The 17,268-nt window shown below is 42.3% G+C and overlaps 1 protein-coding gene across 4 annotated transcripts in view; it reads left to right on the top strand.

Moving 5' to 3' along the window:
- FBXW11 (F-box and WD repeat domain containing 11) overlaps nucleotides 1-17,268 on the top strand; it is a 161,582-nt gene that overhangs the window by 43,806 nt on the left and 100,508 nt on the right. Inside the window, exon 3 of one of the 4 annotated variants that reach the window (XM_019506542.1) lies at nucleotides 5,165-5,338. The exons of the other annotated variants lie outside the window; for them this stretch is intronic. Within the exon in view, the coding sequence (XP_019362087.1) occupies nucleotides 5,165-5,338 (174 nt within the window). The remainder of the gene's footprint in view (nucleotides 1-5,164; nucleotides 5,339-17,268) is intronic. 4 annotated transcript variants of the gene reach the window in all.

Genomic DNA, 17,268 nt, shown 5'->3' with positions numbered 1-17,268 from the left:
CCCCCCCCCCCCCCGCATGCTGTAAAAACTCCACAGCACCAATGTCCTTCACTTCCAAACCACAGGGCCCCACCTTGCCAGCCCTACTGGTGCCCCTTGCTCCTGACCTGTAGTCCCCTGGCCCTGCTGTTTCCCCTCACTACCAACCCACTGCTTCCAGCCCCTCAGTGTGTGGTGGGGGAGGGTGACAAGACTTGTTGCCACCACCTGGACCCCTACACCAGCTGTGGCACACCTGGTAGCTCAAGGAGTAATGGACTGGGAGGTGGGCTGTTGCCCTTATCTCCTCCCACTGCCAGCCACTCATCTGCTAGGCCACAGTTCTGTCCCACTGCAATGGCCTAGCCATTGCTACTCCCCTTAGGCTGCCTGTGCTGCCACCCACCCCCACCCCACCTCCTTTCTGGGTAGAGCTGTAGCCTAGCACATGAGCAACTGGCTGCGAGAGGAGTTGAGGACAGCCCCCTCTCTCTCCTCCCCCTGGTCCATTATTCGTTGCACTGCTGGTGGTGCAGACAGTGCAGGGGTACTGGGAACAGCAATGAGTCTCACTGCCCCACTCCACCTTCTTGCATCAGGTTCTGCCTGCTGGGCCACAAATATGGCTTCTGTCCATGCCAGTCTGGACAGGCTGCAGCCCTGTGCCTGCTGTGGGTGCACAAATCTGTGTTGTATCTCCCCCCACCCCTTGCTGTTTTGTCCCACATGCACAGACCCCCTGAAACCTGCTCAAGGCCCCCCAGGAGGCTGTGGATTCCCAGCTGAGAACTGCTGGTATAGTCCATGTATTTTTCTTTGGTTAATTGCTTTAGTTTGTTTTCAGTCTGGATTCTGGAAGTTGTCAGGGAATAAAGAAACATTTCTAGCCAGCAGGCACTAATTCATATTTTTGCAAGTTGAATTTAATACTGCCCATTCTATTTCTCATTGCAGATATCAGTTGTATATTTAAGCAGGGCCATAATTTTGTCATATTGGTGACAGAAACAGTCAATTCGAAGAAACTGGCTGGCAGGGTTCATTACAAGCAGCAGTGTGGACATCATATTGGATCGTGGGAGGTGTAGTTCAGCAAGGTGTACTGGTTTATGGGAAAGCCTGGAGGCATTGGCCTTCCAAACTTGCTGCTCCCATCAGCAGCATGGAACATACACCAAGCACTATTAAGTAATCTTTCCATGGATAGATTATGCTTCTTTTTTCCCCTGCAACTCTATTGTGGAATTCATTAAAAATTATCAGGTAAAAAGCCATCATCATTGTAAGTCACTCACCTAAAATAGATAGCATCATGTGGTGTCTAGATACTGAAATCAATATATCACTAATGCCTTAGTGCAGGTGTACATGAAGACACTATTGATATTGGGGCCTCATTTTGTTGACCACTTCATGAACTTAAAATATATTGTCCCTGCTCCAGAGTGCATCTCTTTAGAGGCATGGCCCTGGAATTGAATCTAAACAGGTTCAAAGAACCATTTACTTAGTCCTTCTTTTGCTTGGCATCTGATTTCAAGTTCAAGGGCCTAAATGAAAGAGATGGATAAACTTGACTTGCTTGTGTTAAGAGACATTAGTTTTATTTCTGGTTGTGTAATATAGCATGGGTCATGTAAGAACATCTTTATCTTTTCGAGTTGTCTCTTAACTTTGGATATAAATTAGAGAGATATGTGCTTTATCTGATGCCTATCAGTAAGGGCTGGAAATAAGTCATGCTGTGCTTTTCAAGTTATGCTCCTGCAATGTAAAGGAAATATTTTGCTTAATTAACATTAATAAACTTATTTAGCATTTAAAAAAATAACTTGTAAGGTATTGTCATACGATAGCAAAGATCGTCAGTATTGACATCTCACTGGTATTTGAATAGTATGCATAATAATAACAGTTCATTTAAGAAAACTTTGGGAGTAAATTATTGGATGAAAACAATGAAATTTTTCTTTTGTCAACCAAATGCTATTCAAATAATTTCTTGTATCCCTTGCACTTTTCTTTCCTTTCTTGCCTCATTTATACTTATTTTTTAGCACAGTAGTTCATTGTTTAGCTTTTTGGAGTTGTATTCAGGATTTATTTCCTTCCCACTCCTCTCCCCCCTCCGCCTGTGAAGTGCCATCTATATTGATACTGTAGTGTGTTTAGTTCATTTTGCTTCCACATTATTCTGTTTATTGCATCATTCCTCCCTCCCCTTTTCATGTCCACTCCTGTGCTCATTCACAGGGCTTGAAAATTGACATTTAAGATAACTCATCTCAGTAGCCACAGCCAGCTAAGATACCTCAATGGCCAGTGCCTACATAATAAAGTAACTTTCTCTGTAAAGTACCAGAGGAGAGTGCTAGATGTTTCCTGAGCACGCTGTGGTTCCTTTTCAGGAGCTTTATCTGTCACATCAGTTGTCCAAATTTTAAAGATGCCCTTACCTCTTGGAAGGGAAATAAACCCTGCAGTGCGTTCTGTACCCAGCCTCCTATCTGCTGAGAGAATGGGCTTTGAGACTTCATAATTTACTCTTCCCTCACCTTTTGACTTGCCAGAGGGGATACGTCCAGTAATATACCTCTTTCCTAGCATTCATTTTTAGCTTCATTGCCTGTCTCTGATGTTACTCGGCGCTTTCCAGCCAGCAGCAGAATACAACTGACCTGCTTCTTTCAGTTTTATTTCCTGTGGTTTTGGGAATGTCAGCTAAAACTGACAAGACCCTTGGGACATGTCTACATCTTGTTGGACTGTGCCATCACAAAAATGTGCCCCTGCCCTTTGCTCTCATTCTACATGTACTGAATGCCAAAAAAAAGAACAGAGAAACGTGTTGCTGGGTGTGCCAACTTGGATCTCATAAGCATGCATGAAACTTGGCATGATGCTGGGCATATACCAGAAAGTGTTTGTTCCATGTTTCGGCACTTGGCACGTGATAGGCTGAGCAAGTGAATAAGGCTTTCTTCATTTTGGCATTTTCCAGTACGGTTTGACGTGGTATAGATGTCATTGAAATCTAAATGCAGCAGTATAAGGCATTGGGGTAATTTACCATATTTACTCAAATAGCAGGTGATCCTGATTATAAGATGACCCCCTAACAATTACATTCTCTATATGAAAAATATATAAATTTGTTATAATTTTCCAGGAATATAATCTAGTTATTGGAGGCTTGCAATAAATTTGTCTTCCTTCTGAAACTATAGCAGGGAAAATAAATCTCAGGGAGCAGATAAATTTGCTTTCTATTTCCTCCCAGCTTAAAAAGCTAGGGGGAAGGTGCAAAAGCAGTCCCACATTGCCACAAGCCCTCATTGTGCAGTTGAGACCCCCTCATTTGGGAAGATTTTCAAAGGCCAGCTTGTCTGGAGTGAGAGACAAGCTTCACCCTATAAGAAAATGTTAAGAATCATAGAACAAGAATAAAAGGCCATAAGGGAAATAGAGTGCCTAAGCGAGGGACTAACATAAGAGGAATTGGGGGTGAGGAGGGAAATGCAACTAGGTTGCATAAATAGTGTTAGCTGTCTAAACCCAGGGATGGGAGGTGGGGGGAGGGAGTCACGATGCTGAGAGAAAAGAAAACAGATGCAAACAAACCCGTACAAAGGTCTGCAATGGTGGAAGGGGTGAGTTGAACAAAGGAGTCACTCAGTCCATTGAATGCTATTGGAGGAGCCCTTGCTGGGTAGAATGGAGTAGCTGGTGGTTGAGAATAGCTCTCAAAGTCCATCAGGTGCAGAGGAGGGTTCAGGCACCCAATACACCCGATCTTAGCCAAAGAGGCTAGATCGTAAAATACAATATCAGCAACATCAGCTATATGTACTTGACTTTCTTCTACAGCATCAGTCTCCTTATGAACTTTCCAGTTTTAGAAGGCAGGGCAGTGCACACAAACCTGACTTCCCTGGCTTCTTACATTCAAAATAAAAGTAGCTAAAACATGTTATCACAGTCAAAATGGGCTCAAAAGTTTTTTACTCCCTTACTTATGCATAACAATGGAGGATATGCTCATAAGGGACTTAGTCCTTGTAACCCAACCTTGCAAAGCAATGCAGGTATGCAAATAAGTACCACAGAGGTGGTTACACAGCAGCTTGCCACGTTTTCTAGACCTTTGATAACTTTTGGTTCTCTTTTCTAGATTCTTTTCAGTTTGTAATTTTTCCTTTGAGTGTTGTGACCAAAACTGGACAGAATACTTCAGTGAAGCCTCAACAAGACTGATATTGAAGATTAATGCATTTAAATCAGTCTGATGGAATATAGACCTCAGGACCATAATCAACCTAAAATTCAGAACTGAGGGCTGAAATCATTGCTGCACAGGCAGATATCTGACAAACTAAGTTAGGGAAGCATGCTACTGCTTTCCATTTATCACATTTCTACTAAAAGATTTTGATCTTTAGGTGTACCTCCTGGTATCTCAAATCTGGTCAGATTTTACAAGTGGGTCATTAAGGTTTGTAGGGACCTCAGGATTTCATCTAGACCAAGCCCCTCCTCAAGGCAGGATCATCCCTGACTCAACCCTCCTAGCCTAGTATCTGTCTAACCTGCTCCTAAAAGCTTCCAAGGGTGGAGATTGCACAGCCTGTCTGGGTAGCCTGTTCCAGTGTGTAATCACCCACATAGTGAGCATGCTTGAATAGGGAAGGTCGTGTCTCAGTATGACTTGGGACTGAGGGCCTTAGCATGAGGCGTCCTGGAGTATAAATTCACAGTAGATAGGGGCAATTTGTTTGGTATTCCTTGAAAGATTATTTGAAACATCACCCTTTTTTTTTTTTTTTTTGGACAATAAAACACCTGTGGCCTTTGACCAGATAAGGGCATGATCCTTTGGCCTACGGAAGAAAAATGTGTCCCAGCTCAGTGGGCCAAAACACTTGCACTTCATAAAGAAAAGTTCAGTTCCACAAAGAATTGATTAAGTGGACAGGAGATAGTGTGCTGAGTGTCCCCTAGGGAGACTTTAAATTGCTAATACAAAAATTCTCTGCTTCTAGTCATGCACCTCATGTCTAAGCAGAACAGCAGGATTCAGTGTATTCTGCTTAGGCACAGGAACAAAGGAAGCAGTAACTCCATATATTTTCCCCCAATCCTGGCCCAGTGGCATTGATTTACGTTTTTCTTCCATTTATTGTCCTAGCCAAAAGTGTGGAAAAAGTACCGAATTATAGTGACTCAGTACTGGCCTTGGATTTTAGATCTGCTGTTTTCCCAGCCATCTTTGAAAGCCGCTTTGCCTGGCTTTCCACCACACAGGAGCAGAGAGATTATTATAGATGCTGTCAACCCATTAGGTGAAATAAGGAGAAAGCTAGTAAGTATAATCTACAATTTTCTCAAAATATAATTCATTTAATTATAAATCTTCCTATGAGCAGTTTTATAATTTTAGCTGTTAAATTATAGAGACTGGACATGATATTAAATGGCACATGGGTGTCTTGAACACTTGCCAGTCAGAATTGTTACCTTTACACATTTTTAGTGTTTTGCTCAAAGCAGTGGGGTCCCATCTGTTACTTCTCTTGGGAGACTGTTTAAGAGCCTAATAGGGTACATTGTAAGGGAATTCATATTTTTGCTCCTAGTTTTTCCTTTTATAACTTTAACTTATTCTTTATTAATATATTTACGTGATCCAAATAGGGGTATGTCTAAACATACTATCTTGTAGTTTTCTTTAATGTTTTTGCTGCATTTTTTCCAACCATCTATTTTAAACTCCATCTGGTTTGCTCACATTTTTCTGGGATTAAGAGGTCTGGAACTAAATATAACATTCCAGATGCAGTATCACCAGAGATGTTGTAGATGGATAATTACCTTCCTCTGCTGTGACATACCCTTGTTTATCTAGCTCCAAATTTCTTTGGCCTGTCTGTGACTATATCAGGTTGCAAAGTCTTGTCTAATTAGTCTACTGCTGTCTTTTCATCCTTCCCAATAGCATTTCCTAGGTTACTTCCTCCCAGTTGGGACCGATTTTAATCTTCCCACTGCTCCCCCTACAAGGTTTGCCTACCTCTTGAGCAGTATCATTTTCTTTCTTTCAGATGTCTCTCTTCACAATAGTTGCAGTACCTCTCTGTTAGATTCTATAAGTCTCATCAATATACACTGTATTCTGAATTGTTACTGAAGATGCTGAAGGTATCTGGATTTTAGTGATAACTGTGGTACACCACTAGACCACTTCCCAAGACTAATTGCCATTTATTACTGTCCTTTAGAATTTTAGTCAGCCTTCAGTTAATGAGTATTCTCACTCTAGAAAATGAGACTTAATTTTAAATGCAAGATTTGAGATCTTGTATCAATTGAATTATGAAAATCCAGGTATATGCTATCCATTGCACTTGCTTGTCTTTATTCATTTTGAATTGTTAAAAGAGTTAAGTTTGATATGTGAGTGCGTCTGCCTCTGTTACTTATGGAAGTATAGTTTGTAATGTACACAATGCTAACTCCATTTCTTTATTGCTTGATAATTCAGGGTTAGTGAGGTGTGTGTTTTATTGTTTGGCTTTGTTTGGAGCACCTGGGAAAATCGCAAGCAACTAAGCATTGCCTCTTATTGAGGTTAGATTTCAGTAATAGTGTTTATTTTTAATACTGCATCTTCTGACTTGAGCGTTTTTCACAGTAAAAAAGGTTGATTGTCCACTTGTAGCCCTTGCAATTTTCCTTTAGTTTCAGATAACCTCTTAGGGTCCTTCTTTCTGTGTGGCAGAATTTTTACCTAGTATGAATATAATCTGGTACTCCAATGTTGCTACTAATTTAATAAACTATATAATATAGGACTAATAATCTCATAGTTTTGTCCTTGGGTTCAGGCAGTAGATCCTGCCAAGTGTTGTCATAAGCATTTCCTTCAGTGATTCTTTATGCACCTGTGATTCCTTTTTACTTATGGCTTCAATTATTTAACTATAATTGCTCAATTTTAAACAGAACAGATGAGTTACTTATCTAGTTGTCTTAAACTTTGCCTAGTGTTTCCTCCTGCTTTAGTACCCAGCTGTGAGCCAAAACTTCCTCTAATATATTTCCTTGTATGAGGTCTTAAAGTTAGGAAGCTGTTGCCAAAACACTTTTAGTATAAATCTCATTTCCTGATTTCTTGTGAAGTGTTTCCCCAGTGCTCTTCAAGTTTACAAATGGGAGAGTGGCCAGATCTTGCCCAATATTGCGAGGTGGCTGTGTCAGTAATTTCAGAGACTACTGAAAATTCCATTTATTTTGTGTTGAATGAAGCCAGTTTTGGTACGTTACCTTCCTTAGCTTGAAGTTCCAGAAGGTAGAGACTGCATGCTGCAGGAGATCTACAGTCTTTGCTGCACAAGCAACTTGCCAGGCGTAGAGAATTACAGTGGCCTGTATTTATATAGGGTTTTGGCTGCTTGGCAAACTGCCAGCTTCTCTCAGCAGCTAGTCAAAGTCTAGCTGTGGCATGTGCTGTACTTAAAAAACACTCTTCTGTTTGTAATTGTATAGACAGATGTGGAGATCTTAGCTGGAATCTGCAGCCTACCTGCAGTTTTGAGGGTTGGGACCAATCTTGTCTAGGCCTTAAATCTCTCCCTTTAAACAATCTGGTTATTAGTTTTCTCCACCTTTTTATAACAGAGAGGTGTATCCACCTGCTTATTGCTGCTGTGAATTCTTTTGAAATGTTGGTTACGTTCATTTGCCAATTTAGTACCTGTTTGGTTGTCTGCTTTAGTGTAGGGTTACTTTGTGTGGTTAGGGTGAGATGGTATTTATCTTCCTGTTGAGAAATTCAGGTGAGCTATTGTTTTCTGTACCTAGAACATCTCAACATGGCAGACCAGAATAGGTGGGAAATAAAATTAGATTTTTTCCACTTCCTGCTTATCCTTTTTTTCTTAGAATGTTTGCAGAGGTTCTGTGTAACTTCCAGTTGCGACACAGAGGTTCTGCTGTGTCTCAGACTAGAAAGGGTATATTACTGAAGGGAGCTTCTACTGGAAAATGAGTTATAGCCACTTCAAGTTCAGATTCGTGATCCATTCTTTAAAAACAAGGCAAGTGGACTTATGGTGTCTCAGCATTCTTCCTGTCATTTGATTGCAGCTGCAGCAGATGATTCTCTCCCTCAAAAGACTGTCACATGGTCCAAAACCAGCCTAGTATACTCAGTAGTTATTGGAAAGGGGTCCTTGTGCCTGCTACCTCCTTGTATGCACGCACCAGTAAGATGTCTCTTTGGCAAAAATATGCTGAATGTTACTCCTTTTGATCCTTAGAACCAGAATTGAAATCCTTCCAGCATATGCGCAGACTTGCTCAAAGGAAGAAATAGTTTTTAAGGTTGGATTAGGCGTAGGTGGCAAAATAGCATTTGGTGTTCTAGACCAAGTGCTGTTTTCTTGAAGTAATTACTAATCTATAGCATTCTTTCTCCCTTGCCTATAAAAAAGGAATATCACATGACGTTTAGGAAAGACTCTCCACCTGAATTTGAAAGGTCATCTCATATTATTCCAGTGAAAATAATAGCTTGGTCTTGTATTGCTCTCTTTCACTCTAGCAAAAAGCAAAGGGCTACAAAAAATAAGGCATCCAAAAATGGGAGAAATAATTGCATGGTCCGCTGCCAAAAGAACTGGTATACTGTTTCATCTTTGGAATTCCAGAGTTTCACTTGCATAATTCAAAATGAACCATTTACCAAACCACCACCAAGAGAAAAAGGCAACTAAAAGTTGAGATTAGTTTTCTTTGTCCTTTGGGTTTGCTTTATGACAGACGATTCTGCAGGTTGCAACAAAGAAATGATAAAAACCAAAGGAATGTATTGTACATTGTTACTACAGAAGGAAGTAATTTTTTGTGAGAGAAGGAAGAAATGCAAGACAAACTGTTCCCATGGGTATTTTAAGAAACAGTGTCCAGGAGACTTTCTCCTTTTTTCTTGGTCTGTATTTCTTGAGATAAACCAACAAGAAATAGGAAGGTAATATATAGCAAAATGGTGAAAGAACCTTAAATGGTTCAAATTAGACCTATATGGTAGTCTGTACATGGTATTGGTAGATGTACTATGAAAAGCACTGACAGTCCGAAAGGATGAAAGTCTCAGTCAGAAGAAATTACAGAGCAACCTGGTGGTCCCAAAATCTATAATAGTGTCTGCTTATGATAGTGTTAGAGCAGGGGCAGGCAATTATTTTGGGCAGAGAGCCGCTTACTGAGTGTTGGCAAGCTGTCGAGAGCCACATGGGTAGTCCCGCCCCTTGACAGGTTACCTTTCCCCTGGTCACCATCTTGGGACCAGAAGTCCCACCCCTAACCTCTGACTTTTGCCATCAGAAGTCCCTCCCCTTCCCCCTGGAAGTATTCCTTTAGGGAAGAGGGTTTGCCATCTTAGGGGAAAAAAAACAAATTATATACTAAAACTCAAACACCCATAATAATATATTTTAATTTAATGAAAAATATATATTTTTGTCCTGATTTGTGTGAGTTCGTGCTGTTTATGTAGAAGTGCTCAAAATGCAGTCTTACTTTTAAACTGTGTGGGGTGTGGAGGAGTATTAGGTGGGTTTGGGTGGGTGGGTGTGGGTTTGTGGGAGACCCTGCAGGGGAGGGGGCTGCGTAGGTGGTGGCGCAGGGGACCCAGCTGGCACTGCCCAGGAAGAAGGGGCTCTGCTGCCTTTCCTAGGAGCAAGCAGAAAAGCCGCCTCCCCATTCTCTGCCCTGGGCATTTCGCCACCCTCATCCCCCTGTTCTCAGCTGCAGAGGGGGGGTTAGGGGGTCCTGCCTGGCCTAGCCTGACATAGGCCTCGGTACCTGGTGTGCGGGCAGCAACTTGCCAGGTGCAGCCATGGAGCAGGATGGGGCACAGAGCTCTCTTGGTGCTGCCCCCCGCACCCGAACGTGACTGCAGAAGCCATGACGTGGAAGCCAACCTGCTGGGCCGCAGCCTGGTGGTTGGGAACCCCTGGTCTGTGGAGCTGGGCTGTGCCGTCAGAAAGAGAGGGGAGCTGGCCCAGCTCCATACAGCCCGTGCTGGCCAGTACCCTGCACTTTTGCCGCTTGGCTGTGGGCCCCACTGGCGCTGGCCCTGGGACACCAGCGTGGGCCCCACGCTCCTGTCTGACTGCTGCTGGCTTTCATGCTTCTGCTCACTTCCAGTTGTCATCAGCATTTCTCCCAGCTCTGTGGTACAGGTGGGAATGAGCGCGAGCAGCCCAAACCCTGTGTGTCCTGTGCTTGCCTGTCCGGGTTGAGCAGCAGCAGTGGGGAACAAACTGGTGCTCTGTGTGGGGCAGAAGTGCCATACCCCCCTCCTTCCCCCCCCCGGCTGGTGCTTCCTTCTGCAGCTGCGTGGACCCCATGCAGGGCTGTATGGGTGAGCGCAGGGTTGGGGATGCTTATGTTGGTCCCTGTCCGGGGTGGGGTTGCTGGGAGTGAGCAGGCACATGGAAGCCAGCGGCAGCTGGACAGGATTACAGGGCCTGTGCCATTGTCCCGGGGCCAGTGCCAGTGGGGCCCAGAGCGAGGTGGCAGGAGCGCGGGGTCCTGGCCAGTAGGGGCTGTATGGAGACTGGCCAGATCCCCTCTCTCTCTCTGTTGCTGCTGCCCAGCCCAGCTCCATAAACCCCTGCCAGCCTGCTCCTGGCACTTGTGCCGCTCCTCTCTGGGCCCTGCCGGCACTGGTCCAGGACACTGGCGCAGGCCCCGCATGCCTGCTCACTTCCATTCCCTCTGCCCTTGCTGCTGCTTTCCCCACTTTCCTGCCCTCCCCCTCCTCACCCCTCCCCACCTGAATTTCCCACTCTGGTGCAGGCAGGCAAGAACAGCCCCATGGTCCCAGGTCAGAAGCTGGGCCCAGGTGGGCCTTGTTGTTTCAGGAGCCTGCCATGGCTTCCCCTGGGTCCTACTGCCCCTGGCTCCTGTCATCTTTGACAGGCAGCCAGGGGCAGATAAATATTAATTTTCTAAATTTTTTAGGGGCTCTGGAGTCCCGATAGAATGGCCTGGCGGGCTGGATCCATCCGTGTTGTTGTGATGTTGCAGCCATGTTAGTCTGAGAATTATGCAAGAGGCAACGATTTCTTTTGGATAATATATTTTATTGGACCAACTGCATAGTTGGGATAGAGTTCGATTATTCCAACTATTCAGTTGGTTCAATGAAACACAACACCAAAAGAAAAGTGCCAGCTTGTCATGCAAGAGTCATCTTCAGAGGGTCAAATACTTTCAAAATCCAAGAAATCCCAAAGAAATTAAAAACCAGTCCAAAATTTCTCTGGGCCTCCTTTATCTTAATTTGCAGGTTGCACTGAAAGTCTCAAAAACCGTGCTCTGTAACACTGTCTTTTATGGGCACATGTGGTTGAGGTCCTTGGAAAGAGGCATTCAAAGTTGCATTCATTGTTAAAGAAGAAAGGTGCTTGGGGTGGCATTAGTTCTAAGTGATGGTGAAATCCTCACTCAAGTACAAGATGAGACTAAGCAGACTTTACAGGAGACACTGTAGATGTGTATTTTGGAAAATCATTGTTTTTAATAAAGAAAAATTAACTCATCCCCCTGAAAACTGTTTGTTTCTATGGGTGCTTGGCTAGAAGTGCTTATTTGGTGTTTTTCCAGCAACTGTTCCAGATTTTTTTTCCTTCTTTTTTGGTGCAAGCAGACTATAGTATACTGTGTAGGAAGTGGATCAGCCTGCACATTTACCTCTTACAGGCATTGATCCTACCACCGTGTATACTTTTTAGCCAGTAACAAGAGTTTGAGTTCCTGCAGAAGTAACTAAAACCCTTGGCTAGTAGCTGTAACCTGGCTTTTTTAGCCTGCAGTGATGGAATCAGAAGGGTCAGATGGTCACATGTCTGTTGGTCTAGAGTTGGAGAGCCCAAGCTTTTTTAGGGAAGGGGGGGGCATGAGGCTCTGAAAGAGGAAATTGTATTCATTTGCTGTACATGGTGGTAGTCTGTTAGCAGTATTTCACTGTGGAACATGGGGATCTGCATGTAGTGAAGAAATTTGAATTTTCAGTGGGCATTGTGAGGGATTGTAAATTCAGTATGAATGTCCTTTCTTCATTTCTCTTAAGTCAGTAAACTTTCGTAGATAAGGCATCTTAGCTTTAGATTGTTAAGATACTTAACAAGCTAAGTATTTGACTTTTCTTTCTTTTGATTTCTTAGGAAGTATTTTTCTGGTAATGTTGCCTATAGGTTTTGTATACTAGTGCTAACACTTGGGGTTTCTTATTAAGGAGGCTAGGATGTGTGTGCCTGGTAGTGCATTTTAGATCTGTTAAATGAGTAATGTGTGTGTGTAGAGGAGGAAACATTGGGTGAAAAAGAAGACAAAGCAAAGTCACTATTTTAAAAATTAAATCAAATCATGTCCTTTTATTTAGTTAAGGACAGTACATCTATAAAGAGTCTTTAGGGAAGTGTTAGAAAAGGTGTGTTGGGTGATCTTATTTCAGCTTTAGAACACTTTTATCTAGTGCACTTGGATTAGGATATTAAATGCAAAGAATTTTACTGATTGATTAATGAACTGTAGAAGGTTTCAGGAGATAAATGAGGACTTACTTTTTATCTGCATCTAAAAAGTTTAAAATTTAAAAATTGAGGGAAGTGCATTTACACAGTTATAGAATGGGTCTAATTGGCAGCCTTGAAGTATGAGAACACTGTTGTGTTGGATTTTTTGAGGGATATATATATTCAAATAGGGATTTTAATTGACAGAAATGTAGATTCTAAAGATTTCTTCTTTGTATAAAACACGCTATTTTAATTATTAAATGACTTCCTTTCAGGAGATATTATGGAAGTCATTTGATAAAATATTTACTAATGAATAATGATGGGTTTAAGTTCTCTAGTCGCATTAAATATTCAAGAGCTAGTACTTAAAGGCCTATTCTAGTTGGGAAAATAAAACCACTGAGACGACAGGGGTCAAATCCAGATATCTTGCCTGTTATGTGTGTGATTGTGATAACAGCATGCACAATTGAACACAATTATGGAAAATACCCTCTGTCTGTACCATCTGTTGAAGACTCTTAAAACAGGCAGTGAACACCAGAAGAATAATTGCTGTAATACTGCAAGAATTTAAAAAGATTTGTTGAGCAGTAAGCTTAGGCTAACACTGCAGATATTTGTTCTGATGGGCTCAAATGCAATTCAGAGGAGTACTCATTACAGAAACAGTGACAGCAATCAGGACAACTATCTGTGGTTCTTTCCCTGCCACTCCAAGATGGTCAAAGTAGAGCACACCTGAGAATCCCAGGAGGTTAATGCATCCAATTAGAGTTGTCATCTCTTGTTCAATATTTAATAATCCAGGAAGCACTAAAGATCATCGTGCAGCGTCTAACCTCCCTTTTCTAAATATGCTGAACTGGAAATTGGCAAAAAGGCTCCAGACGAGCCTGGTAGGCACAGGTATCTTAGATTTCTGTCAGGCTCCAGGTCAGAGCATGGCTGGTGGCAGTTGTCATTCTTTTAAATGATAGCTTCCAGTTCATAAGTGTGGGTTGACCCTAGGCATGTGCAAGACCCAGGGCATATCAGCCTGTGCAGGGGAGAGGGGTGGTGGCGAGCGGCTGGAGTGCAAAGCCTGTGGTCATGTGGAGTGGTGGTGCTCTTGGCACGTGCCAGTGGCGCTGTTTGGAGGGACCTGTGCGACACTGTCTGCAGGATCCCACAAAGCGCGGGGCCTAGGGCAGTTGCCCCGATTCGTACCACCGCCCCCAAGGGTTGGTTTTGATGGGGAGTATATCCATTTTCATCTGACTTAGCCCTAGGAATTTGATACTGTGACCAGAAAGTGCTGAGGTGAATATAAGCACTCTGACATGGCTTTTGTGCTCGCCTTAAACTGTACCTAAAGGAATATAGCCCATCCCCTGGCTGGACCCTGCATCTGTAGAGTCCAATAATACTCATTTTTTTGGGAGAATTAAAGAAACGATACGGTTTTAAAGGCCAGTAGTATGCAAACATCCTTTTTCTGCTTTCCATGAAATCCAAACCATACATCTCCTCCCCCCCCCCATCAGCTGCTGGAGATTGGGGGGGGGGCATGTTTTAAGCAATTAAATGCAATAATAGCTACTGTAGGACAAGCCTCTGGGTGGGCAGGGGAGGCGCAGAGAAATTAATACATCATGGAGCTCGTGGAGTTCTCTAGCTGCCAGCTCTGGACAATAGGAGTCCATTGCACAGCATTGCTTTTCTTCTCTTCAAGAACACTGGGTTCCAGTCATAAGTGGGGGGCTAATTAGCAGATGGATCATGTGTGGGGGATATATGGAGTACATGCATACTGAGCAGTCCTAAGCTGTGGGGTCACCATGGTTTGAAATGCCCTTGACTCTGCTGAGGCTCAGCCCAGTGAACTATATGGTAAATCTTGAGCCTTTTGGCTTTGGATTAATGCCATCCATAGTTTGAACTATATACAAGTAGGTACTACTTAAAAATGTGTTTATAGCGTACCTAGGCTAAAACTTGCAGTAGTTTCAGAAAAGGTAAACTGCATCAATTCTGGATGAACTAAGTCCATGGGTACCTGTAGTAATTTCCCTGTATGCAAGCTACAACAAGTATTCTTAATTCTAGGTCACTGTTTTCTAATTTGCTTCTCACTTCCATGTGCTCAGTGAGTAGTCTGATGGTAAGGAAAGAGGGAAGGGTTTCAGGGGAAAGAAGTTGGGGTGGTTAGCAGAGGGCAAGGCTGGCTACCTGACCCTCCAGATTTATTTCCCCTGCTATAGCAGTGGGAAAGGGACAAATTCCAGGAAAACCTCCAATAATTAGATTCTATACCTGGAAAATTACAATAAGTGTATACATTTTCCATATCTAGAATCTAATCATTGGTTTGTCTTGTCTTATTTAGGATCATCTTATATTCGAATAAATATGGTATCCCCAGTGGAATTCTTCTGAAATTGTTTTGCCACAGCACTTCTTTGATATTTAGGAAATTACATGTTCTATTTTGAAAGCTTATTGGAAGATGTATGAAAAGTAGATGAACCACAAGACATTGATTTATCAGATCTGTTTCACATTGGAGAACTGGGACTAGTACTTAATTCTTTGAATTTTGATTTAATTCAACTATCTGTATACAGCAGGGGTGTTGAACTCAATTCCTGCTCCATCCCAGATCTGGACAGCAGGGTTCCTTTTGGGCCAGATCCAGCCTAGGCCATGCAGTGCCTGTGGTGGCAGCTCCAACTCGTGCACATGGCAGCGGCTGCAACTCTGATACCTACTGCGTGCTGCATGCCCCATGTTGAAGCCAAAACTCCTACTGCACCTGGGTTGTGTAATGGCTCCAGTTCTGACTGTGGCATGGGGCATGTAGCATCTAGCAGGGAAGCTGGCCAAGAATGTAGGACTGCTTCAGTGGCATTGAGTGAAGTGATGGGTGGGTGACTGGGGCTGTATCAGCCTTCTCTCATCCTCCTGTCACTGATTGCCATGTCTACTGGGGCCCTTGGGCCCCAGATTCTGTAGCAGGCCATTCCCACATGACTTCCCTTCTCAACTTCAGGTGGCCTGCTTTATAGCCCAGTGAGCCAGATAGTGGCTTCAGAGGCTGGATTTGGCCTATGGACTACATGTTGGACACTCCTGGTACATTGTAACTCTTTAATAAATTGAATTGTCTTGTCCCTTCTGAAATGTAGTTGGATAAGTGTGAATGCTGTAACTCAATTTCATAAGAATTAACTATTCTATTAATTTCAACTATCCATAGCGCTTACAGTTGTAGAATTAATGCTTTATGTAAAACATAGATAGTAACATTGATAGTTTTGCAGGCTGAGGAAAATAATTATTTGCTTAGAAGATAAAGCTAGCTGTCATCTGAAGTATGCTGGTTTTGTACATGGCAGGCTTTAGTTACACAAACAAAAGAACAGTGAGTGTCTGAGTTTGATGTGCTGAATTATTGCTTCGAGTTGAAATGCAGAGAAACTGTTATGGTAGCTGCTGATGCAAAGAAAAACTGACCTGCTGAGAGTCTGGTACACTATTGTCAGTGAGTTTCAGAGATTGGCCATTTACACTGGGTGCTTTTTTGGTACCTAAGACTTTTCTATGTTGACTCAGGTCTTTTTTAACTCTGTTTGAGCTGAGCAGCAGGCAGTGTGAAAAATGTTGGGGCTAAGCCGAAAGTAACCTTGGATATCTGAATCTAAAGGAAACTTTCCTTTTGGGATTACGGTAATTCTGCACAGGAAACTCTTTTTGAGGGGCATGGATTGAGGTATACAGTTTAAAAGGTAAATTTAGGGTTCAACAGAGAAGTATATGCCCAAATAGTGTGCAATTACTTTGTAAGTTTTGCAGGCCTTCATGGTTCAATACCCAGAATGATGCATGGATGATTCATCAACTGCTGCAGTTCCACAATATAATTTTTGCTGTCCTTGTAAAATATATATGTTTATATGTTATTATGAAGACCAGCAGCTTGTTTGAGCCCTGTTCTCTCTTGTCTCTGGCTACCCTGAATTTTAGGTGTATTAAACAACAATTCCATCATGTTAAAAATGTATTACAAGCTTGATCTTGCAGTCCTTATTCAGGCAGATTTCCTTTGGGGAAGTAATCGGAGACTTCAGTAATGTTTAAGGGAACACTGACTATTTGAATTCTAATAATTTCAGAAACTCTGCATGTTGCTGGAACAACTAGAATCCCTCTTTTGGTTTTAATAATTGTACTTTTCTAAACTGTGTTCTGTTCTCTCTTTAAATGCTTTTCTCTTTCCTGAGGGGGGAAAAAATAACAGGGAAGCTATAAGCTAACTAAATGCTTAAGAGAAAATGAAGCTGCCTGTATGTACAGAATGCTGTCAGAAGAACCCCCGTTAATTCGTTTTGCTTGCCTTTTAGTAGTAATAATTGTGTTTAAAAAAAAAAAAAATGTCATAAATGGTTATGTCCCTTTTTAAGTTAATTACCCACATTTTTATTCTATCCTATTGCGTTTTAATATGTGTACTGCTATTGAAGTTCTGTAAGCAGTAATTTGTTCCTATTAAAATGTTACTTTATAAGAAGGCATATTTTCTAGCTTTCTAATTTCATACTGAAAATCTGATTGTTATAATGGGATAAGTAGTGTCACAAGTCTGGGTTTGTGTGAAATTTTACAGTCCAGGGTTGAACATTTTTACTGAAATTTCTAAACGTAAATGTATGTAGGAGTTGGA

Source organism: Gavialis gangeticus, unplaced genomic scaffold (assembly GCF_001723915.1).
Source record: "Gavialis gangeticus isolate Ggan-Ray unplaced genomic scaffold, GavGan_comp1, whole genome shotgun sequence".
In the NCBI taxonomy this organism is placed as follows: domain Eukaryota; kingdom Metazoa; phylum Chordata; order Crocodylia; family Gavialidae; genus Gavialis; species Gavialis gangeticus.
Note: the sequence above shows the minus strand (reverse complement) of the source record. Positions and strands in the feature narration are given on the sequence as shown.